Genomic DNA, 25,650 nt, shown 5'->3' with positions numbered 1-25,650 from the left:
CCTTCTAGGTGCACGTCAGTCAACCTTTAGACCGCAACACGGAACTGAAACGGCACTGATTGACCTCAAAGCACAAATAGATACCCTGAGAGACAACGGAAACACAGCACTACTCTTGCTGCTTGACCTCTCAGCGGCGTTTGATTTGGTGGATCATAAGACCCTCTGCCACCACCTAGACTCGGCCACCCAATTTTCACAAGAAGCCATAGGATGGATCCAATCTTTCTTAGATAATAGAACCATGCGGGTCTTCGCACCTGCAGCAGCTTCACACCCTATTCCCATCACCTGTGGTGTGCCTCAGTGCTCAGGTTTTTCGCCCACTCTGTACAACATCTTCACAAAGCCCCTTTTTGATGATCTAGATGGCCTGGTTATCACCTACACTAACTATGCAGATGATACATAGATCCTCATCCCGTTGACGGGAGAATACGACAAGGATTTGGCCTTTGTGAACAGAGTATATCTTATCATCCAGGCATGGATGGCCTCCCATGGACTATGCCTGAATGATGACAAAACGGAACTCCTCTTTCTGGGCACTACGGCCAATCTCAACAAATTAGGCCATCTATATTCCAACTTCACCATAGATAATAACAATATCCCAGTAGCCAAGGAAGTGAAAACTCTGCGCTTTTACCTAGACTCCACCCTAACGTTCAAAAAACAAGTCAACTCCATGGCCTCGACCACTGCTTACACGTGCAAGCTAATTAGAGCAGCCAAGCCTTTCCTCACACCTAACAACTGCCTCACTCTAGCAAGAGCCTTGGTATTATCTAAACTGGATTATTGTAACGCCTTATACATAGGTTGCAATAAATACATCACTAAAAAGATCCAGATCCTACAAAACAATGCTTTAAGAGCAGCCCTCAACATTCCTAAGAAGGTCCACATATCGGACTCTATTTAAGATAACATTTTCCTCAAATCAGCCTCCCTCACTCACAAATGCTTGCATATGGCCACCCCCAATACCTTACCTCTAGATTCCGGAGACAATCTACCATCCGCCCCTCTAGATTAGCTAATACTAACCTACTTCAAGTGCCTAGATTCAAACGGACGAAGTCCGGTGGTAGTAGCTTCCCGGTCAAAGCTGCACAAAACTGGAACTCACTCCCACCCTCCTTAAGAGAAGACATGCCCTTCCCACGCTTCAGATCCAACCTAATCCAATGGATTAAGGAGCATGATGTTTAACTCTCCATCACATTGCCCACTACTGTGTATAAATTGTATATACTGTATATTGTATATCAATGCTGCTTTATGTTCTAATATTTTGCTCATTTGTATGATATAGCTTGCAATGTTTACTCATTTTTCGCATCATAATGCACAGCAATGTAACCTAAGCTGAACAATCCTCTTTTCCTTCTTCTGTGCCCGAATACCCTTGGGTCTGGTGCGCAATATAAATAAATAAACAAACAAACAAAGTTATGTCTTATAGCCTGTAAACAGCCATAACAAGAAACAGCTATGAGATCTGACTAAAGTAGCGTTAAGAGATGCTGGTATCTGAACTGTCCATGGTAATGCCATGTTCCCTTTCAAAACGAGAGCTGTGTGTTAAGAAACTCTAACTTAGATTCAGAATGCGGAAGTCACCTAAAGTCTTTGTCCCGCACGAGATAATAAACTGTACATGTATTTAATCATAATTTGAAATGAATGTACAATCAAAGTAATCATTGCAAATATTTCGTTTTGCTCTGCTCAAGTGTGGAGAGTTTAATCAAATATCATTTGTAAATGACTCCTCCAGAAATTTAAAACTAGAGAATATCGGGGCTTGGCCAGCAGCACCACAGATGTGGCAGCTCTGTTGATGGCCTCTGGGTGAAGACCGCCGAATCGTTAGCGAATGGCGTTTCCAAGCTGATGCCGCTGATCAGACCACAAACCAATGTTGTTGGAATGTGTGGGGCAGCCTTTGTTCGCATATAGAGGTCGGGAGCAGCCCTGACCATGGTGGAAATGCGAAACACCGCAATTGCATGTGTCCCCCGGCGTCCCTCCAAGATGGCGCCATGGTACGGCAGACAGCGCGGACCAGCAGAGAGTGATGCCCCCGGAGTGGAGCGGACCGAAGATAACTCGCTCGGTCTCCCCCACACAAATCCAACCGGCGGGGGACTGAAGGTCTGGTGGAAGAAGCTACTACCACTCTCCTGGTACCAGCGATGAGATGCTGAGGGACAGGCGGCGCTGACACCAGGGGTGCACCCGAACAACCCTGTGACAGTAAGTCCGCTGGCTGTGCCTCCAGCCCCGCGCCTCTTCCCAATGTACTCCTGGCTCTCTCAACGTGATCCTTGCTTCCTATACCCAGTGTAAAAGCCACAACGTGACCCAGCAGTCCCCGCCCAGAGCAGGGCACCACGCATCAGCTCCTGAGCCATACACCACTCCCCTGGAGGAGCGGGGGATGCCTTTCCAGAGACAGAAACACCCGGAGGTGCCCCACAGCTACGGAACCCCCACAAGCATCCAAGGGCCCCCATACCCTAAGGTAGGAGGCACGGACATTCCCTCAGGATAGGGCCTCACACCCCCCAGCAGGAAGGATCTACACAGGGGGTGCCATATGCGCCCATACCTCGAAACAGGCCTCAACTTAAACAGCCTGCCTCCTCAACTTCCCCAATTAGTGGATACTACAACATAATCTCCCCAGCAAGTGAAGGTGCACACAGCTCCCGGAACCCAGCTCCCCCCCAAGCTACATACAAGAGACAAGGTTCTTTTGGGACCTACTGGCGGCCCCTGCGCAGGCTATAACCCAGATCCTCTGGGCAGTGAAGTGTCCTCAGGGGGTCTAGATTGAAGGGCCTTCAGAGCCCTAGTAGCAGCCTCTGGGACTAAACTTGGGGACAGACAGCTACGTGCACAATGGGACTTGGAGCCTCACCTTAAATCTCAGAAGAGCGGGGACATTACCACAATGCTGCTCCCGGCAGAGAAACGGAAGAAATCAGAAACAGCAAAGTACCCATCTCAAACTTCATTCGGCCTCTTGAAGCAGCTAGTCACCAACAAAGACATCCAGTCATTTATGCTCAACATCAAGACGGAATTCTGCAGTTATACGATTGAGCTAACCACCAAAATTGAGCATACAGACCAAAGAGTGACGGAAATGGAACAAAGACTGGGGGAGTTGGAGGACCAAACTAGGGAAAAGGTGGCTACTCAACTTGAAGTACACCAAAAGATACCTTGTGGATAGAAATGAGATCCTGGAGTATAAACAGGAGGACCTGGAAAACAGGGCCCGAAGAAATAATCTCCGGATAAGAGGATTAGAGGAGTGCCCTTTTAGTCCGAAACCAAGATATGTCTGAATACATAGGGGTTCTGTTCCAATCCCTCCTGCCACATCTGGAGAGACCACAGTTGCTCCTAGATCACCGCCACAGATTGAGCACCCGCAGTGGTCTCGAATCAGAACATCCACCGGATGTTATCACCCGTGTCCACTTTTATCCAACAAAGCAGGAGATCCTGGAGGTGGGCCACACCCGAGACGAACTATCATTCCAGGGTTCTCCCCTACAGATCTTTCAGGACCTAGCGACTGCAACAATTCAGAAACAAAGGACTATCCAGCCCCTGACTCTCTTCTTACGGGACCAGAAGATCGGATACGGTTGGCTGTTTCCCACCGCTCTACAGTTCTCCTATAAAGGGGTTTCCCAGTCAATCTCATGCTTGGAAGACACTGAGGGAATATTAAATACGTCCTCATCAGACAAAAGAAACAGCTCCCTTCAGGACACCCTCACGGGAGTGGAAGCCCTCCCACCAAAAGCAAGGCACTCTGCATGGTCAAAACCGGAATAAACTGCCTCCTCACTCCTGACACACAAGGTACCAGTATCTATGGAGACCCAGGTGCCCGATCCCGACATTTAGATATCTGATTCACTGGCGTCAAGAAAACATTGCAAACTATAGCCAGCAAGACAGGCTTCACACGGCCCAAGCCTAACCTCAAGGAGTATGACACTTAAGAACCCTTTAGGTGTTTTGTTGACAGTTTCTGGCATTTGGACTCAGTTCGTTATTACTTTTCAGTTTTTTTTTAAAAACTTTGGTTGGTGCACGAATGCAGGAATTCTCACACTTGTGATGGCAGCAACCACCCTCCTGACCCCCTCCCCTATCTACCACGGCAGATGAGGATAACCCAGAGACACCTCACCAGACTCTGAATTTTGTCTCACTAAATGTCAAAGGCCTGAACTCCCCCCTGAAACAAAAATCTATTCTGAAGCGCCTGAAGGATATGTCTGATACAGTGACTTTCCTCCAGGAAACTCACCTCCTCCCATAGGATTTCACCCGCCTCCGAAGCAGAAACTTTCCCATACAATTTTTGGCTTCAGGAGCAACAAAACAAAAAGGCAGACGGCAATTCTAATGGCAGGAGGAGTCCAGTTTGAGGAGTTGGACACTATCAGAGACCCGGGAGGCCGGTTCATTGCTGTAAAAGGTATTGGGGCAGCTATACTTGCTGGTCGCAATCTACGCCCCGAATGAGGGCCAAGAACTCTTCTTTAGGGGCTTGCAAGCCTGTCTCTTCCCCTTTTTGGAAGGCCAAATTGTCATTCGGGGGGACTTTAATGGCAGCCCTGATCCGGACAAAGACAAAATGAACGCCCCTGCCCCCAAAGACTTCAAGATAGCTCTGAGCATTCTTCATTTGTTCAGATCGCTGGGTGTTCTGGACGCCTGGAGAGTCCTGCATCCAGAGGAAAGGGACTATACATTCTTTTTGCAGGTCCACCGCTCCTCATCTCGATAGACTTAATCCTGGCCACGGCCAATTGATTTAATTCACAAACAAAGTGGACATTGCACTGAAGGTTCTCTTGGACCATGCCCTAGGCCTGCTACAAATCAGGGCCTGGAATCCAGCCCCTTCAACCAGACCACCATGGCGCTTATATGACCCAGTTCTGAATGATATGACCCTAAGGGATGAGGAAGCGAAGGCGATCAGGGACTACTTCCGCGAGTACCCCACCGAATTAACCTCCCCAGTGATCACATGGGATGCCATGAAAGCAGTCATCAGGGGCATATTGATTGCTCATACTGCGGCATACTATAAGCAGAGAAAACAAACTATGTCACATCTGGAGCAGGAAATCTCAGAGATCAAAGGCATATATAAGCAGGGGTGGTCCCCCCAAAACCGACTCCACCTTCCGCATATCTCGCAAAAAACCAGAGGCCCTATATGTTGAGGAAACAGCACAAATCCTGATGTCTGTTAGACAGGTGTACTATGCGAAGAGCAACATGGCCAACTAGCTTCTAGCTAGAAAACTGGCACAGGCCAAAAAAACGAACTTTATCGTAGGCCTAAAAGATCATCACTGGGTAACCCAATAAGGGTAGCGGGATAAACTCCACCTAGGACAGGCACACTTACTGGAGACCATGTCTAATTCAGGGGGATCTGTCTCGGCCCTGAGAAAATATATTGCAGAGGCGGTCCTGCCTCATTTAGCCCAGGAAGAGTGGAGGCACTTGAAGACAGGAAGAAGTGGAAGAGGAAATTAATTCACTAAAACCCAGGGCCCCTGGCCCTGATGGGTTTTCACCCAAATTTTATAAAGTCTTTAGTAGCCAGCTGCTCTCCCCCTTAACAGCCCTTTTCAACTCTTTTGGTGAGGTGGTTGGTGTGACTCCCTCCATGCAAGCCTCTAAAACAATCCTGTTACTGGCAAACCTGGCAAGCATCCCAGAGAGTGTGCCTCCTATAGCCCGAACGCTCTCCTGAATATCGACGCAAACATTTATTCGAAGGTGCTAGCAAATTGCTTAGCCCATCTACTTCCCACACTAATTAACGCTGATCAGACGGGCTTCATCCAGGGGAGAAAGACGGGAGATAACATCAAGCGGGAATTAAACCTAATAGAATACACTACTTTGAGTAGAGGGAAGATGGCCCTCCTAGAACTAGATGTAACCAAGGCCTTTAAAAAAGTATATTGGTCCTTTATGCACTTAACCCTGGAGACTTTTGACTGTGGACCCCAATTTAGGAAGATGATAACCTCAACTATGTCTCCCCGAATACCCTACTCCAGGTCAACCAGGAGCACTCATCCCAAATCCCCCTAACATGTGGCACGCAACAGGGATGCCCTCTCTCCCCCCTTCTGTTCGGCCCTCATTATGGAACCTATGGTGCAACATATACGTAGGAATAGTACAGGGGGTGGAGGTCCATGACTCCTCCCAAAAGGTATCCCTGTATGCAGACGACGTACTCCTCTCCATCACTAACATTCAACCTTCTCTCCAAGCGGCCTTACAAGAGCTCCAGGCTTTCAGTAGGGTTGCAGTATTTGAAATAGATTTTGGGAAATCCATGGCTCTAATGGGGGGGCTATTACCACAAGACATCAGTCCTCTTCAAACACTATGCCCGATCCACTGGGATCCCAAATCGGTTGAATACCTGGGGGTCCAGCTTACAGCCTCCCCCATTGGACCTCAAGGTGCTAAACTTACCCCCTCTCATTAAATCGCTTGAAAGGACTTGGATAGATGGGCAGGCCAGCAGATCTCTTTGATGGGCCAAATCACTGCAGTGAAAATGAACTTGCTCCCTTGCCTACTTTACCTTTGTTCATCCCTCCCGGTTGCAGTCTGGAAAATGGCACTGGACCAGCTCCAACGTAAAGTTCTAGGATTAATATGGTGGGGCAAGAAAGATAGAATCCCCAAGAAAGTGATGATGGGTGGATTCCGGCTAGGGGGTTTAGGGGTTCCCAACCTACGGAGATATGCTGAGGAAGCCCAGCTTACACATTTACTTACATCGACGGCCGAGGTACCGGCCCCAAAATGGATGGAGATCCAGCAATCTCGAAGTTCTCTCCAACTCCACTTTCTACCCTGTGTCCCCCACACAACGGGAAAACAATGGCCGCACCTCCTCTCATCAACAAAGGCCACCCTAAAGTCTTGGGACAAGGCGCTAAAAAGGAAAAAGATTACCAGGGGTACGCGCCCGCTTTCCCCAGACTTTGGCAATCCCTCCTTTACACCGAGCATGCTCCCGGGGGCTTTTGGGAACTGGAAAAAAGTGGGCCTACTCACACTAGCACAACTATTCAAGGAGGGGCAGCCATGCACTTTCGAGGATTGCAAAAGGGAATTCCATCTTTCAGAATCAGATAGGTTCCCATACACTCAACTACGGTACTGGATTACACACCCAGAAATAAGGCAAAAGGCCACACATTTTCTGAGGCCCCTCGAACTAACGATCTGGGAGGGCTCAGGCAAAGGTGGAATTTTAAAGCTGTACAAACTCTTAAGAGATGATACTCTGACCTCCCACCACCCGGACTATATGTCCAGATGGGAAGCAGACTTGGCCCACCAACTGGACGATACAGAATGGCTAGACATTTGTGCCAGGGGTCACTCCTCGTCCAGGTGTGTGACAAACAATGAATAAACCTTAAAACTGCTGTTTCGATGGTACTATCCCCCGGCACAGATATATAATTTTCAGTCCGCAATTCCCCCTGACTATTGGCGAAACTGCAGGGGGCCCATGGCTCCTACTTCCACATGCGGTGGGACTGTCCCTGGGTACGTTCTTTCTAGAAAGCCATTGTGGAAACCATGGAAGATATCATGGATGGCAAACTCCCAGTCTGCCCCAAAACATTGCTTCCGGGGACCCACTGGAAGAAGTATACCCGAAGTATAGGGTGCGTGCGAGGCTCCTGACACATTTGCTATTGGCCACACACATTACCATCACTCGGTGCTGGAAGTCAGCGGAAGGTCCGGACTTGGTTCCATGGTGGATCAAGGTCTGGGATGTCCTGGTGGCAGAGAAGGTGACTGTGGCGAAGGACAGGAAACTCCAACAATTTCAACTGATCTAGTCGCCACTACTAGAGCTGTGACCTTCAACCCCTGTCTGGCACGTTTATACTTAGGCCTGGGAGAGAATGGTGACAGTGGCTTTTCTGGAAGAAAAGCAACATGGTGAACTGAATGGGACCGGGGGGATGGGGTGACGACATTCTCTGGGGGATTTCCTTGCTAAGAATGAAGCTAGGTGACTCTTGTTGGCTTTAGCGGCTGACTCATATGTAACGATTGCCCTCTCATGTTGTGATGATGTTATTGTATGCTCCAACCATTTAATATTAACAATACAAATATATTTTTAAAATAAACATAGGGAATATCGGTATAAGAAGGAGAAAATGCTAGAAGCCTTATCCTCTAAGCGTACATCGGATGTATGGAAGCTTACTAAAGTCCTCGATACTCGTCAATTAGCCCTATAGATTAATCCTGTCTCTGAAGCCACATGGATGACATAATTCGAGCTAACGTTTGCCATATGGCATCTGAAATGACACTAGTCTCCTTTGTCAATGCTAGAAACTTGAAGACAAGGACAACTTACATTTAATTAAGAAAAGTAACAACTCTTGCGCAGCTGGCTGCGATGGCCTCTCTAGCTTTGCTTTGAAAAAATGTTCTGAGCTTTGGACTATATTTCTATATTTTTGTCCATCCTTTTTAAACAAGTGTTGAAAAACAAGTGTATACCTCTCTTGGAAATCAGCAGTTGTGATCCCAATATTTAAAAAGGGCCATCGGGCAAACCCAAAAGAATTATCACCCATTCGCATTACTCGACACACCCGAAAAATCTTTGCATCTCTAGTCAAGGGTTTAGGGACCACACTAAATGGGTTTATCTTAAACTTTTGTTTTAAAAGAGCTTTGTCAGAGGGGTCGGTAGTCTATTTGGCCTTCATAGACTTCGCCCTTGCTTTCAATAGCATCGATCACACCTTAATATGGAATAAACGTTTACAATGGGGCTGCCGATTTTTCCTAGCAGAAATTCAGATGGACCTTTACAGTTTAACTTCCCTGCAGGTTCGAATAAATCAAAGTGGCTATCTAACCAAAACAATTGCTACTTTCAGAGGACTGAAACAGGGATGTACACTTGCTCCCGTGTTTTTTGAGCTTTTTATATTAGACCTCAGTGAGACTTTATGTGAGGCGAGATCTTTTCCTCCGCCTATAAGTGGTCATCCGATCAACTGGCATTTTATACGCAAATGATCTGGTCTTACTGGACCAAACCCAAATAGTCCTGCAGTGACAACTACATATGTTGCCTCATTACGCTACCAAAAATTACTTAACTGTGAATGTAGCGAAGTTGACCGTTATCATATTGAGTCCTAGAAAGAGAAAGCAGAAATCTGTCTATAAATGGCACTTGACCAGGATCGATTCTTTAATATACTTAAGCTTTTGCATGAACAGTAGCCCAACCGATATTCCTAATATTAATATACTAAGGCGCAAGGCAATTGCCTTTGCTGCCCAAAGGATGGTCCTAAATAGGCGTTTGTGCGTTTTTCTTTGATACCAAGCCTTCAATTTTACAAAATGAAGGTAATACCAGCATTACCGTACAGGGCAGAAACGTCATTATGTACCGCCTCCACTATGTGAAACTTGTAAGAGGGGTTATTTTGGAAGAAGGTTTTGGAATTACCAAAGAGCGCTCCCATCCAGCTTATTCGGTACAAGTTGGGTTTACTATCTCCTCAAGCTATCATACACTGGAAATCCATCTAAATCTACAGGAAATGCCGAATGGTGGAAGGGTACTCCTTGTTTCAGATATTGAAAGACACTCTGATCCATAAAATGGATAAAAGTCTTTATTTATGGGAATTAGGATGTGAAGAGATCTTAAACATTAAATATGGCGACAGATCGCCTAGTTGCTCATCCGGCCGTTGTTAAAAAATAAACTTTGGACGAATGACTGGATAGACACACAGTCAGATTGTAAAAAGTATACATTATTTTATCATTTTAAACATGAGACTAGGGTTATGAATCAGCTTCCTCATTATTTAAAGAAATTTCCTAATTCAGTAAATAATCATCCGTTTTTAAGAGTACACATTAATCTATATCCTTCATTACCGGTGCTAGGTGTACGTAATAAACTTGACATGAAGAATAGTAGTTATAGATTCTGTAAAGTTGTTACTGCAAATGAAATGAAACTGTGACATTTGTTATTATTGTTTCCTAATCTGGCAGAGCTGAGGATTTTGCAATTCGATTGCTTTTTAGCACAGTATGGAGCGCTTGACACGGAAGAATGGTGGGAGATTGTATGTAGTGGGGAATGCACTGGCCTGGTTTTAGTTACAGTTAGATTTTTAAATGTACTGTATTTATAATGCTGTTTTCTAGTCCGTGCTGAAAGGTTTGTTTTCGAGCCAAACGCTTAATTGTGTATAATTGTTTTTTTTATAACGCACTTAATATCAAAGAAATAACTAAGCACAGACCTGGGATTCTAACCCATGTTGCTAAAGACAAGCACGATGCCACTGAGCTATACCACTTGTAAAAAATAAATACAAAAAAAATAATATAGGTATAATATTGACCGCAAACTGCAAAACATTTATTGGAGACTACAGAGTATTTTTAATGACCAAACCAAACAACCCGTCATATCGATACTCGCACTACTCAATCTTTGGGTGGTCATATGTCGTTCTAGGTCTACACACGATTGACTAACTTCTAGTTCCTCTTTCGAGATACAGTCTGTTCAATTTTTTTAATAAGCAATGTTTGAATTCTTTCAATAAATATTTTCAACAGTACAATTCAAATATTTACCACATTTAAGGATTAGGTGGATTTTCGATCTGTAGTGCACATCAGAATTTTTCTCTACTTTTTATTTTTAAAACCAATATTATTCTATAGGAAAACCTCTATAGTTATTATGACTGTTTCATTTCGTCTCTTGTTCCATACATTCAATTTTCTTACATACTCTCCATTCGACCCTAGATTCTATTCTACCTAATATTGACCGTAACATAAAGGACAACATGTTGTGGCATAGCATTATGTTCCTGCCCGCACACGTATAAACGAGCGATTAGTGGTTGGAAGGTACAATACAGCTCGCTATCGGGTAGGATGCTGGGCTCCACTGGCTGCAAACTATGGAACAAATTGCCAGCCCACATGGGCCTCATTACGAGTATGGCAGAGCGGGAAAGAATTGGCGGTAATTCCCACTCCACCATACTACAAGTATGGCCCTTGAGTGGAGGATTTACCTCCTGCATCATGCTGGAGGTAAAACCTCCAACTCTCAGCAGAAAAATCGGCAAAATCGGCAGAATTACTGCTGCTGTATTCCACCCAAAAAAAACATTCAATCCTATGGACTAAAAGAAATTGGGACTTACAGCACCACCGCCACTTGTTATCCGGTCAGGTGGCGGTAATGGTAATTCAGTTTGGTAATTCAAAATGAGGCCCACTAGTGTGTCGCTATTGACCTTTAAATATAGAATTACACATGTCTTTGCTACTGACGTCCACTTAGTTTTAATTTGGAACTCAGTATAAACTGCAGTGTTACAGCCCTGTTTTATACTTTTTTGGAACTGTGAGGCACTCGTTTACCAGTCTGAATTTCATGCAAGCGAAGCATGCTAGTTGATCCAACTCACCCAAAACACACCTAAAGGCCTAGGTAAATGACTGCATTCCAATATATAGGCAACATTACACCCAATAGATATCATAAGGAATGAATATAGCAACTTAATATAACTTTTTTTTTAAATGGAATGCTAATGAGTGGGCAAGAGCAACATAATGTTATTGCCAGTCCAATCGAAGAAGCTATTAATATTCACCTGTGGGAGTGTTAGTGCTGTTACTTCTCGTTAATTCTGGCGGGTCCATGGTGTGGCTCATCCCATCTTCTTTAATGATGAAAGAGACAATTTGTGCGATGTCATCATGTTCTATATGAGACAAAAGCCCAACCATAAATATACAGCAAAAAGTGTTTCCACAAGACGAATAAGACAGGGAGGGGGGACAGAGGAGAAAATAACAATAACGGTCCTACTAGGCCTTGTGACATTCGGAATCGTGCAAGTGCAGTATCAAGAAGTGCAGGATGGAGGGTGCAGATCAGGGTGAACGGATGGGAGAGGGTGAAGAGGGAGAAGTGCAGGAGGGAGGGGGCCGCAGTGGCGGGGTAAGTGCTAAGGGGTGCCCAGAAGGGCAAGGGCCCGGGGAACCAGGGTTGGGGTCAACTAGTGCAAGGATGGGGTTGGACCAGACTCAGTAGGCTAGTCAGGGAAGGGTGCCCGAGGGCAAGTGCTGGTAAAGAGGGGTTCTCTGGAAGACTCATAAGGGATACAGGCAACCAGTCGCAGCAGCGGGTGAAGACTAGCAAGGGAGGGGGAGAGGGAAGGAGGAGGAGGAAATGAAGGCCTTGAAAAGCTTCCAGAACTTAAGGAGATCCGGCTCAAGTCGGAGAGGGGCAGGAGGCTGTTCCAGATGGAGGCTGCTGCCAAAGAAAGAGATCTACTCCCCACTCTGCTTGGAGAAACGTCTGATCTGCAGAGAGTTGGAGTTAGAGGATTGAAGGACTCTAGCAGAGAGGTATTTAGGGAGAGAGAGAGTTGGATGTTGCAAGGTCCCAGCCCCTACAAAGCCTTGGGGATGATGCAGAGGGTCTTGAATTTGAGGTCAGCAATATGAGGTGAAAAGGAGTGAGAGGAGTCAAAAGATGACACACAGGTTTTTAACATCACATGAGGGTGAGGGGAGGGGGCCCAAGGAGGACGGCCAGAGAATAGGAGGGAAGGAGAGGGCAGGAGTCCCAATGAGAAGCATCTCAGTGTTACAGGCATTAAGGCAGAGATTGTTAGTAGCACACCATGCCTGAATAGCAATCAGACAGTCGGGGATGAGAGAGGAAGACGAGGTTGAAGAGGAGGGATGCTTCAGAAGGAAAGAGGTCAACCAATCCAGTGCCTGTTCTGTGATGCCCAGGGTATCACAGAGTCATTTATGTTTAGTCATGGTTATGCAGAAACCATCTTATTATGTTGATTCAACTTCTTGCAACCCATTTATTTTTATAATAGCAGCAGGTACTCATTCAGTGACATCTGCCTTTCAATGTACTATTGGAGCAGGACACACTTAGATAATAGGGGCTTCTTCTTCCAGTCTCTCTCTCAAATACTGTCAACATTGTTTTTCCTATAGTAACGATACAAATGGCAGAATAGTATTTTTACAGTCATCAAGCATCCGGTCATGCAAGACCGCTGTGAAGCAATTTGAGATAATCTCTCATTTGGAGGCACTCTCAAATGTCACAATTCTCATTGACTATCAATAATAGCAATACATCAGATATCTCAATCTGAGTTTACCAATGGTAAACATGCAATGGATGGAATTAGGAAAGTAACAGTGAAAATGAACACATTGGTAATGAAGATAAAAAAACAAAGGACAAACTCTGGCTTCTGTGACAAAGTTACATGTCAGGGTCTCATTGATTAGGAGGTGGTGACCTTGAGGGATGGTAGCCTCCACTTGCTCCATGTTGCAGGCTCCAGGTGAGATACAGGGAGGGTACTCCCAAACACCCAAGTCCATCACCAGCCTCCTGTATTCTGCCCATCCCAGAACCATCTGTGACCAATAAGAAGTAGTCAGAGTGACAAACTAGGACAGTGACTCTAATATACCTAAATCATACACCATTCAAGGGGAATGCACTAGACAAAGCAAGAGTAATCTGGTAGAGTCTGAGACATTTAAAAGCTCCCACATCTGCCTGAAACGGTCAGTATCATGAACAGATGCATCTCTAGCAGAACACCCTGACACAGACAGATTATGCAATCAACACTGACATCCCCATATACGCTAAGAAAAACTTTGAATGTTGAGTGGAATTTGTGGTTCAGGCCCTGTTGGGCTGCTGTCAAGATCACGCCTTACCTTAGCTCTTGGTAACAGTGTCTGTAGAGGAGAGTGGCTTCCAGTCCCATGGGCAGCCACTGCGACCCAGGAGATGCAACTGGATTTTGGCACTGCCTAGGCGACACAGAGCCAAAAAAGTGAGAAAACCCTTTTTCTAGGGAAAAACCTACAGGATGTAAAGGCTGAAGGGTGTTATGTTGTGCTGGTCAATAGCGGGTAGATGGACTGCAGAGTGCAGGCTTCAGAATATACAGATCCACAGACGAAGCAAACTCTGGACAAAGGAAATCAAGGAGGAAAGCTAATCAAATAGAAGCGCTGTAGAGAAGGAGGACTGGAGCTGGACTGCAGGCAGGTAGAAGCAAGAGCGAGCAACAAGGAAGGCTAAAGGCAGGCGGGAGTAGGCACATGGAAGGAAGAAGAAAAGAACAAAACTAGCGTCTTTCAAGAAAGAACCATTGGGACACGTGGCTCACTCGGTTCCTGACATAGAAATAGGCTGCTAACTTCCTGGTTTGCTGGGAAGCGATGTCACGATGCCACGTAATGTGCAGCCGCAATGCAATCCCCTATGTTGCAAAGGGAAGCATCGCCAGCGTCTCCACAGAGACCATATGGCAAGCCTGGGACTGCAGTGGTAAATCATGACAGTCGCTGACTTGCTACCATGGGTCTCATCACAAGTTGGGTGGTAAGCGTTACCACCGGGAACCGTGGCGCAAATCGCGCCGAATCACAAATATACGTGCACGTGCACACAGCTCCGGCATTGACGCTAATTGTGCCCAGCAGAAACAGTGCCGGACAGCGGGCTACCACCCAAAATCCAGGTGCTATTAGTGCTACCGCTGCCGACATTATTAACATTATTAGTGCTGGATCTGGTAGCACTGCAGCTGCCCTTCTGAAAATCACAATCCATTAAAAATCAGAGCCCCTGGCAGCCATCCACAGTCGCAGAAATGTCACAGGAAACGGTTAGGGGCGAGGCAGCCCAAGAGGACCTGCGAAAGCCCACATTTACAGAGGGTGAACTGGTGGTGCTGGTGGATGAGGTTGTGGCCCACCAGCGCAAACCTCTTCCCAGCGGTGCACCCAAATCTGGCAGGCGGTGAGCTGGAAGGTTTCTACTGTCGCCTGTGTTTCCTGGGACGGGGAAGACTGCAGGAAATGGTGGAATGACCTGCGTGTGCGGGTTAGGGGAATGCTGGCCGAGCACAGACAGGACACCCTGACCACCGGGGGAGGTCCACCACCGGAACTTGACCTTACGCTGTGGGACAAAAAGTGCAGCTCGGTCCTCGACATGGAGGATATTGAGGGTGTCGGAGGTGCCAAGGTGGGTACTGGCAGCCAGGATGTAGAAGGTGAGTCAACCCCACCTCCACATTTGCATGTAACCACAATAGCCTAGCACAGCATCCCCCAGTGGAACGACCCATGTGCCGGGCACTATGACTGGGGGCATTGTATGGGAGCCACTACAGGTTCCTACCACAGCAGCCATGTGCCAGTGCACCAAGGTCCCCCCTGTGAGTCAGAGCAGTGTTGAGGGCACAACCAAGTGGCATGCACCACACAGCCATGGCGGGGGCACAACAGTGCCCCATCAGTCCCTGGCAGTGACAAGTACCAGGCCCCATGCCCCATTACCACATGTCTCTTCAAATTTGGGGCATGAGGAACAAATGCATGCAAGTCAATCAACAGCTAGGCCAGCAGTGTATCCCTGCCATGCCAGCATGCCAAATTCAATCCCCCAAGTGGCCCACACCCTTCCCGCACATGTCCCCATCATTGCCAATCCAATACCAAATGAAACCAGACCAGGCCTGTGCATCAGTCCTACAGCTCGGTGACACACCCATCACCATGTAGTTACTGTTGTGTATGCCAAAACACGTGGGAGAATGTGTCCTTATGCCATCCCCTATCTCCCCTACAGGCACACAAGCATCTCCAGAGGCATCAGAGGGCGAGGATGCAGCGGGGCCCGTCTGAACGTGTGCCCTCCCGCGGCGCCACCACCACCACCATGCAAAGGGGTGACATGCAACCCCTAGGCGCAAGACGCATCCCACCATACTCAGCCGCAGCCGGGGCACGCCTAGACCCCCAGCACAGCCCGACAGTAGCACACCAGTTGCCACTAATGACACCACCACCAGCAAGGATACACCACTGCAAACCATGTCTCTGGAGGTACAAGGGGAGAGCAGCAGCAGTGACAGCCACCATGCAGCAGTGCCCCCAACTCCAGGCCACAGTCTGTGCCGTCAAACACCTACCACACCCGAGAGCCCAGCTCGTGTGAGAGAACGCAGCCAGAGCCCACAGAGCCCACCACACCACCAGCGCACCTCCCCCCCGAACCGAACACGAACACTCCCTCCTATGGACCCCCTATTGGCAGCCCATCCTGGCAACGCACCCCATATCCATCCCAACCTACGGACACTTTGGGCATGGCCATGGAGAGACTGAATGGCATTGAAGCAAGGCAGAGGCAGATGGAGACCATTGCCAATGCACACAGTGAACACATGCAGGCCATCCATGACGCCATCCATGGAGCCACAAGGAGGATGGCGCGCAACAGTGCACATACAAGGAGAGTTGTCACAGCATGCACTGCTTCACTGACTGGGTTTGGGCAAAAGGTGCGTGAGTTTTATGAGGGTGTCTCAGCCCTTGCAGAACAAATCAGGAAGAGCAATGCCCTCCAATGGCAGCAGGGGGCAGCATCAATACCATCTACATCAACCACGCCAACAGAGGAATCGCACCAGAGCACCCATAGGCAGCGTTCCCTGCGCCAGCTGTGCCCACGGTCACTGAATGCTGGGGTCAGGAGAAGAGGGCAAGGCCATCATGAATGGCATGACTCCTGTTGGCCTGAGTGGCCTTGCTATCAAAACGCTGGTGGGCGGTGGATGGGGGATAGTGTGCGGGATGTTGGTGGTGGGCATGTGTTTGTGGGGATAATGTGGAGGGGTATTGGTGGTGGGCAGGGGTAGTGGGTAGTGTTGGTTGAAGAAGTTACATAAAAATCAGTTGAACTCAAAACATGCAAGGACATTCATGATTGTGTTCTTGTGCACTATATTCACACTGTGCTGGTAGTGGCCTGAGTCAGGTCAGCGTACTAGAATAAAATGTCTATTAGTGCCTATCAGGCCTCTCTCCCTTCCCTCAGGTCATCCCTTTGAGTGTCTGCTCTGGCTGCTGCAACCAAACAAATGATGGGTGGAAGGTTTTGAATTAATCTGAACCACTGGACTTGCTCTGGGCAACCTTCCACACCACCGTTTTTTAACCCGTCTGCGCCATTGCAAAAGGGGTCCAGCCATATGTAAACCTGTCAGGTACTACCACCAATGGGAGAAGCCCTGCCCAATCTGCTAGGTTAGGTCCCCTATGCACGGAAACACAAGCAACCCCAGACATGTTTTGGCCTGGTTGGGCCTCCTCAGTGAGGTGCAGCTTGGTTTCCTATGGCGCATGCTCATCATCTGCGTCTTCCTCTGTGTGTGTCCTGTCTGCTTCGGGGGGTAGTGGCACATTACTGCACAGGCAAATGTTATAGAGCATTGCACACACCAATACTATTTTCTCTACTTTGTCAGGGGCATACATTAGGTTTCCCCCCAGTGTGATCAAGGCGCCAGGATCATGCCTTGAGGAGTATGAAGGTGCACTCAATGCATATGTGAGTCTGGCTGTGGGCATGGTTGTAGGTGGTCTCGCAGTGTACGTGGGTCACTCACAGGAGTCATCAGCCACGCCAGCTGCGGATATTCAGAGTCACCTGCATGGTGTGGAACACAGACATCAGTCAATTGTCTCATGCATGGGTCTGCTGTCTTAATGTGTCTGGCCAATGTTGGCCGTGAGCATTCATATGTGCATCCCAGACATGCAATGTGTATGTGCGATGGGTGTGCAGCTTACGTTAATTATGCCATGCATCCCTTGTCCTGTACATGCACCCTTTGTTATAGTGGCAGGTGTTGTGTGGTGTGTCCCAAGTGGCTGCACATGGGCAAACGGGTGTGGCATGGGTGTACATGTTTTTGGATGCTTGTGTGTGGATATGCGCTGTGCCACCTTCATGATGCATTGTGGTTGATGTGGTATGATATGTCATTGTGATGGCAGCAGTGTATGTCTGTCACCATGTGTGTGTCCAAGAGTATCAAACGTGTGCATGCACCCTTGGATGCCCCCCGTCATTGGTGCAAGTGCTGCCCAAGTGCTTATAACACATCACAGACAGAATTTCATTAATTTAGAAAAATTATTCCTCAAACTTTGTTCCCATCATCGACTTCTCATGGGACGTCTAAGCCAATTACTCCCAACCCTATAATGGGGGCAAGGAGAGAGAAAAATACACGTATCAGGAACCCATCTCTATATCTATAGATATTCCCAGTGTATGTATCATAGTACCACCAATCTTACCTGCATGGGAACTCCAACCAGGTCTCAAAACATTAGACGTCCCATGAGACGTCGATGATGCCCTCTCCAGTCAAGAAATTTGGAAATGAAAATCAGACAACATTGCAATTATCTTTTTAATGTATTATGTCATATTTAGTCACATTGTCGAGTCCTGAAGAAAGCAGTAGAAGTAATTGTAATTCCGCTGAAACCGGTTGACAGAATAAATAGCCAGGGTGATGTCCTGGCTTACATGATTCACTGAACAACAAGTGTACATGGCAGTTAGTGCATCATTTTAAATACTAGCAGGGGGTGTAGAGACAGTGGTTGGCACACACCCACTGCTTTATTAATGAATTTTTGTATGTATGATAAGCCACACTAGGTGGAAGCAAAAGGAATGCAATTAAGTTTGACTTCCACACTGTGTGCTCCTACCTTTTAGCAATTCAGGAAGGTAGTGACAGAGATTAGGGCAAGCTATCCCCTTCCTAGACAGGCGACACACCAGCGCCCCACTAGGGTTAGTTTACACCATAAGGGCTAGCGAGAATTCTTTACATAGATATAGGGAACAAAGTTTGAGGAATAATGTTCCTAAATTAATGAAATTCTGTCTGTGATGTGTTATAAGTATATGGGTAGAGACAGGATTGTGATACCCTGCAACTTCAGTTGTTTTTAGCTGCCCACGTGCTGCCAGTGCATCCTCTTGATATGCAATGCTTCCTTTCTTTGTGGCTATCCCCCCTACCTATCCCCCCTACCCCTGTTTTGGTCTTGTGCCTCACTGTGCATATCTGGCAGGCTTTTTACTCACCCACTATCTAGGTCCATTGTTCTCTGTGCCTAGCAGTGTGCCGTTGCGTAGGACCATGGAGTCATGTGTGGAACCGGGGTAGCGGGCACAGAAGTGGATGATGATGAGATCAGGGTCACATGTCACCTGCACGTTGAGGGAGTGGTAATGCTTACATTTCCTGAATACGGCCTAGTGGGCCTGGGGCACCACCAACACAACATGGGTGCCGCCGATTACTGCTATTACATTGGGCAGTTGTGCGCTGGCATAAACTGTGCCTTCATGTCGTTGACCTTGGCCTGGGTGGTGGCCAGTGCAATGTGTTGGTTGACATGGTGCAGGAGGGCATCCAGCACCTGGCCCAGGACTTCACTAAATGTGGACTGTGCCATGCCCTGCATCATGTCACAGAGAGCTGGAAGGTGCCTGTCCCCAGGAACTGTAGGACTGCCACCAGCTTCACCAGTGAGGGCACAGCTGTACGGATGTTGATCCTGCTCCCAATGTCTTCATGGATTGTGATGGTCTCCCTGTTGAGGCGGTACTCAGTTACCAACTGGGTGTCCATGAGGGCCCATGGTGATGGCCTGACCCTGGGAATGGGTGCTCGCCTTGCTTGTTCTCCTTCTCCTCTTCCTCCTAACCCCTATCCCCTGTTCTCCTTCTCCTCTTCCTCCTCGCCCCTACACCCTGTACTCCCTGTGCCCTGGCCTGGTTTGCCTGCATCTCAAGGTCCAGGTGCAGCATGAACAGCTGCCTGTCCCAGCTTGCAGCAAATCATGGCAGCATGGTGTTCAAAATGGTGTTCGGGGCCTGGGTGGGTCTTATATAGCCCTCTGGTGTGCATTGTGTTCACCTGTGGCTTGATTCCTGGTACCTGGGTGGCTGAAGGTAATTCTCAGCTGTATTAGCTCCGGTTTTCAGGGCTAATACCGCTGTGCATGGACTTGTGATATGGCTGTAATTGCGCTTTTTGTTGTCGGCGATGTTAGAGCTGGCTGTAATAGCGCCGATATGATTTAGGTACAGCAGTATTTGACCGACTCATGATCCAGCAGAACAGTGTTGGCGGCGCACCCAACTGGTGATGAGGCCATGAGTTTTCATGGATGCCCCATTAGTAATGAAAAGGTTTGAATTCAGAGAGGGCACATCTGTGCGACTTCTAATCATGCTCCCTGTTGTGGACCCTGTTTTCCAGCATTCAAAGGCTTCTGTGTTAATCAGAAAAACAAGCACTTACTCCATTCAAAAGATAGGGGAGACCTGATGCTGCTGAGCTGGACCGGCCAACATAATATGAAATCTAAATCCAAGAAGGAAATTACCACAGCCAATCGAACAAAATGAGAGATTCATAGTTCCATGATATGAGTACCAAACAGAGCCCATGCAGATAACACTTACACACCTGAAAACCCATATACAATGAGGTGCCTCATAGGGTAGTCCAACGAAAGATAGAAGGAAGTGGAAGACATAGGAGGACATGGGAGTTTACTGCATGGAGTGAAAGACAGTGCATGGTGGTGCACCAAGGTGTAAAGGTGTGGAGAATGAGAGGAGCAGGAGTGGCAGAAGAAAAGAGAAGCAAAGAGAAGACAGAAGAGGAAGTTAAGGTCAATGAGAGAGGAGGAGACAAAGGAAAGTGGAAGATTGAGGCGGAGTTGGTGAACATCAACAAGGACGAGTGGAGAGAGTTGAGCCTTGAGACAGAGGCTCAGTGGAGAATTTGTGAGGAGGAACACTGGAACATCAAGGAGGAGGAGACACAAGAAAGGTGAGGTTTGAGAAGAAGAAATAATGTAGAACTGAAGAGGAGGAGAGCAGGAGTATTAGGAAGGAGGAGGAGACACAATTAAGACATAAGGACAGGGATAGAAAGTTGAAGCATGACAAGAAGGCAAAGGAGGTAGAGTTACCTCTAGAGTGGAAGGGAGGACAGACAAGAGGTGGAGGGGGAAGAATTAAAAGTGTTTGCAAAGTCAAGGAGAAAAGAAATAAAGGGAAAGAGCAAATGTGGAAGGCAATAATGAGATAAAGGCCAGGCAAGAGGATGGTGGAAGGGACTTTGATACGGAGGTGCCGAACAATAGGACATCAGGAAGAATATGCTGGTCAAAACCTAGAATCCTGGTAGAGCCTTTGAACTGATGGAGGAGAAACACCAAGGGAACATCCCAAAAGCCTGATGAAGGGGTTAAGCCCCAGGGTCCAATACGATCTTTGGGTGCTACAAGCCTAAACCACGGACCGGCAACGCAAGGCACTGGGGTGATTCACAAGAAGAGCAACATCCTGGCAAGTTCTTTGAGAGCCAAAGAAGAACTCTCACCAATCCAAGAAAGAAGTGCAATATACTTCAAACCCAAAATACTGTGAATTACCTTTTACCCTAGAAAAAAGGTGAAGTTTAAGGCAGTCATTTTGTACCGGGCAGAATAGAAAATGGAGGCCATAAAAGCAAGGTGTTTTGGTTTTATGCCTCAATTTTCCCCTCTGGCCCATTTTTGTACTGAGAGAAGGTCAAGAAGAGGTACAGAGTGGAGTTCATATACCTGCATTTCTTTACTTATGACCACATTAAAAGTTTGAGATGCAGTAAAAAAAAGTTGCATCTTTTTTGACAGTATCAAAATTGCCACCACTTTTATCAAATCCAAACTTGACCTTGAAAAGAGCATTTCTCCAGCATATTGCTGGAGGTAAATCCTCTAATTTAAGGCCAAAAACCATAACATTTACTGCACAGAATTAGCGCTCACAGTTAATCTGCCAATAATCCCCAGGGAGTCCTATAGACTCCAAAAATGGAGATTCACACCACCATACCACTCCAAATTACGGGACCAAGTGACAGTCACAGTAAATCGTTTTGGGCAGTAGATTTATAGATTTACTATCAATGTACTATCAAACTCGTAATGAGGCCTATAGTTTACCAACATATATAAACAGTTGGTGGAAAATGGAGCTAGATCCTCATTTTGTTCTTGTGGTAACAGAACCAAACCCTCTCTGAGATGTAAGATTTAGTGGTAATATCTGAAGATCTGACATGTGAGACACTAAAACAAAAATGAAGCAAAAGTGTGTGACAAGCTCAGAAGAAGGAGCTATGGGAGATGGTAAGCTCTTCTGGATTTGTGAGAAGAAGAGGAAAGAGTGTAAACTGAAATGGAGAACCATGAGAAGGCATGGAAACCAAGATTGCATTGCTCAAAGAGTCAATATGAGAATCATCTGTATGTTCTGACCTCTGAAGGACACACAAGAACACAAGGAAGGGAGAAAGGCAAACAGGAGGTCTCATATCCAATTTGGAAGGAACAGGTGCATTGCTAGTGGGAGGAAGCAATGGCTATTGCTTGGGGAGCAAGGATAGCTCAGGGGCAAAGTGTTTGTCTTGGAGGCAAGACAAATCAGCACAACACAGGTTTGAATCCCGATCCTGCTCTTTGAAACCACTTGTTGGTATTAAGCGCGTTATAAATGAACAATTATTATTATAATTATAGTGCCTTTCAGTTTGGGGTGCTAGCAGAAAAATAGAATTTGGTGGTTGAGGGGAAAGGAAAGATATCCAGGGACGGGAGACCCTAAAGGGTGAACTAAGCCTGGAACACTTGAAGCATCCTATCATCATGGTCCCTGAGGAAACCAGAGTCCCAGTCTTTCAACTTGTTGTGGGTACCTCTGAGATTATAATGCTAGAATGTCTTGGCCAGATGCATCAAGGCTTTGTACCTGATTCCACCAAGTCTGGTGATGTACTGGACTGACACAATGTTGTCCATGTGGAGGAGAATCCAAGAAATGTTTTTTCATAAACCTTGTTGGCAAAAGAACCTGCTAGACATTAATATGAAGGTTTCTCCTCCGGGCAACAAATGCTATATGTGGGTGAGTCCAGGCAATGGATGCCCCAGCCTGAACTGCTGGCATCTGATTCTACAGCAATCTCTGGGAGAGCCAAAAAAACAGCCCTGCCACAACCCCCCTCCATGTGTTGGAGCTACCAGAAGAGCTACTATTTTGCATCAGGCATCAGGGAGATTACATTGGCATGAAACAATCCGCTACAAAGACGGCGAGATTTGAGGACTTGGAAAGATGACTTGGATCAATGAGCGTTGGGGGCCAACTAGGTGTCTGATGGAAAGTAAAAACATAGAAGTAACACTGTGAAAAAGTCTCCTTGAAATGCTTGCAACATCCTTCTCTGGAGCTAAAGAACGGATTGGATGAAATCTGTTGAAAACCTGAGCAACTCTAAAGCCTAGCAATGGGACAGAGCTGATTTCTCTAGGTTGATGTGAAATCCGAGGTCCTGGAAAAGCAAAATTGTCTGCTCTACCTGCTGAATCAGTAGGAGCTTCAATTGGCACATGAAGAGAAGATTATGTTGGCCAAATAAATAATTAACCTGACCCCCTAGTACAAACAGCTGCTACCAGAGGCTTTAATAATTTGGGGAAGCAACAGGTGGTAGAGGATGTATAGGAAAAGTGCCATATTTGCTCCTCGCAAGTGAACTGAAGAAAATGTTAGTGATCTGGATGAATTTGAACTGGGTAAGCATCCTGCAAGTCTAGGTGAAAAAACCAATGATCAGAATGTAATAGATACTGGAGGAGATGAATAATCTCCATTCTGAAGTGTCTGTAAGAGACAAAGGATGAAAGTTTCTGAGATTTAAGATAAGCCATAGCCTTTGTGCTTTTTCTTCACACAGAATATGTCACTGTGGAAGTTGGTGGCATGTAGAGGGGCTATTCTATGGCACATTTTCATGCCAATACTTCGAGTTCCATGAAGACCAGAAGATGACCTCATAGAGAAAAGTATAGGTTGAGGAAGAGAGGTCTGAAGGGGAGGCTTGTAAAATTCTATCAGGAATACAGATACTAACCAAAAGCACTCAGCGATCCAACATGATTTTGGCCCCATTTAGATGTAGAAGGGCTAACTGCACCCCATCTTCATGGATTGAAGGATGACCATTAAAAGGCTTATTTGGAGTGACAATTCGCTGTTACTGTGTAAGGTTCCAGTCTCTATTGCCACCGCAGCGGGGTGAATATGGGAGAGGTTGCAAAGAAGTAGCGCTTTTGGAATTGTCCCTTAGTGAAGCCTTGGTGAAGGGGCCCAAAACAGCCCTGTCGCAGAAACCAGATGAGCAGGCACAGCCTTGACTGGTCTGGCGAAACCATTGCTCAATATTCATTCCATGTTAGACTGTGCCTTGAACGAAGAGGCAAAGGTGGTAACACATTTACTCATGCACTTGATGAAAGTTGGGCAGATAGAAAAGTTTGCTTTAGGCCTGATTCTGAAATCACAAATTACCACAATGTAAGAACAATTTCAATGAGCAGGCCTTTCCTGTGTCACTAGAGATAGCAGAACTGGTACTGCCGAGAAGGCAAACGCCTAGTTGAACCCAACCACTAGCTATGTCAGTTATCCATATGGGATACAGAAGGGCAGGCACTTTCTGCTGCTTGGAAAATGCTATAACCAATACCATGAATTGAAGTTGGGTGTATTTTAAACCTACATACCTACCAGGATTGCCTGTGAAAACTCTTAAGTCTCTCATGTACACACCACTACTTGACCTCTATATTATAATACTCCAAAATTGTCTTGGAATTCTAGTGTTTTCTGATTTGACTCTCTCGAGAAGATAGTCCATATATAATGGACTAACACAAATCTAATATTAATAGAAATGCAAGCATTTAGTCCTGCCTCCCTCCTGGTGTCTGCAAACTCTTGTTCTGATTTTCCTCCCTCTTACTACAGTCTTGCTCATACTAATCCTTCCAGCAGACTAAGGCCGGGATACCCCATGTGGAGGCACAATACATCTCTGGTAAGGATGCTGCCCTTTATTTTATTGTATTAATTGCTTATGGTTATACAAAACCTTTGCAAAATAAAACAATCATAAAAACAGCAAATAGAAAAGTTTGTTAAAAATACAAATATAAACAAGATACACAAACAGTGCTATTCAATCATTTTAAAATTCATAACACATGATGCTAAAAAGGAAGATAAATCAGATTAAATCAAGTTATACAATTCGGATACAGCAATTTGATAATTGCAATACAATGGTGTACATTTTTTAATAGAGATGTCTAACAGAAGTTCATTACTATTTAAAATTCTGGCCCAGAACCACTCAGTATTTACAAAAAACAGTGGTCACGCACAAAGCGGCTGAAGAAATGATGTTGTAAATCTGCCAAAACAAGGCATTCTATAATCAGGTGAAATCCAGTGCAGAGTACCTACAAACTCTCTCTGAACGAGGAATGCTCTGTCTTGCACCACCAACTTCTTTAGTCAGGAGAAGATTTAATTTAAAACGTAACATATCAAATCTACGTTTTCTGGATGGTTGTTGTATCAGATAGGAAGGCAGAGTGTTAAAAGCTCTTATTCCATATTTAAGATGATAAAAAAGATGATAATTAATAGCTATATCTCTGTTCCTAATC

The 25,650-nt window shown here is 46.3% G+C and overlaps 1 protein-coding gene across 4 annotated transcripts in view; it reads right to left on the bottom strand.

Annotated features, from left to right (window-relative positions):
• The window catches only part of LOC138521163 (zinc finger protein 282-like), a 511,590-nt gene that overhangs the window by 227,256 nt on the left and 258,684 nt on the right, over window positions 1-25,650 (bottom strand). For all 4 annotated transcript variants that reach the window (XM_069633752.1, XM_069633753.1, XM_069633754.1 and 1 more), the window contains one exon: window positions 11,787-11,897. In XM_069633752.1, the coding sequence (XP_069489853.1) occupies window positions 11,787-11,897 (111 nt within the window). The remainder of the gene's footprint in view (window positions 1-11,786; window positions 11,898-25,650) is intronic.

Source organism: Ambystoma mexicanum, chromosome 13, assembly GCF_040938575.1.
Source record: "Ambystoma mexicanum isolate Mex_15411 chromosome 13, UKY_AmexF1_1, whole genome shotgun sequence".
Lineage (NCBI taxonomy): Eukaryota > Metazoa > Chordata > Amphibia > Caudata > Ambystomatidae > Ambystoma > Ambystoma mexicanum.
Note: the sequence above shows the minus strand (reverse complement) of the source record. Positions and strands in the feature narration are given on the sequence as shown.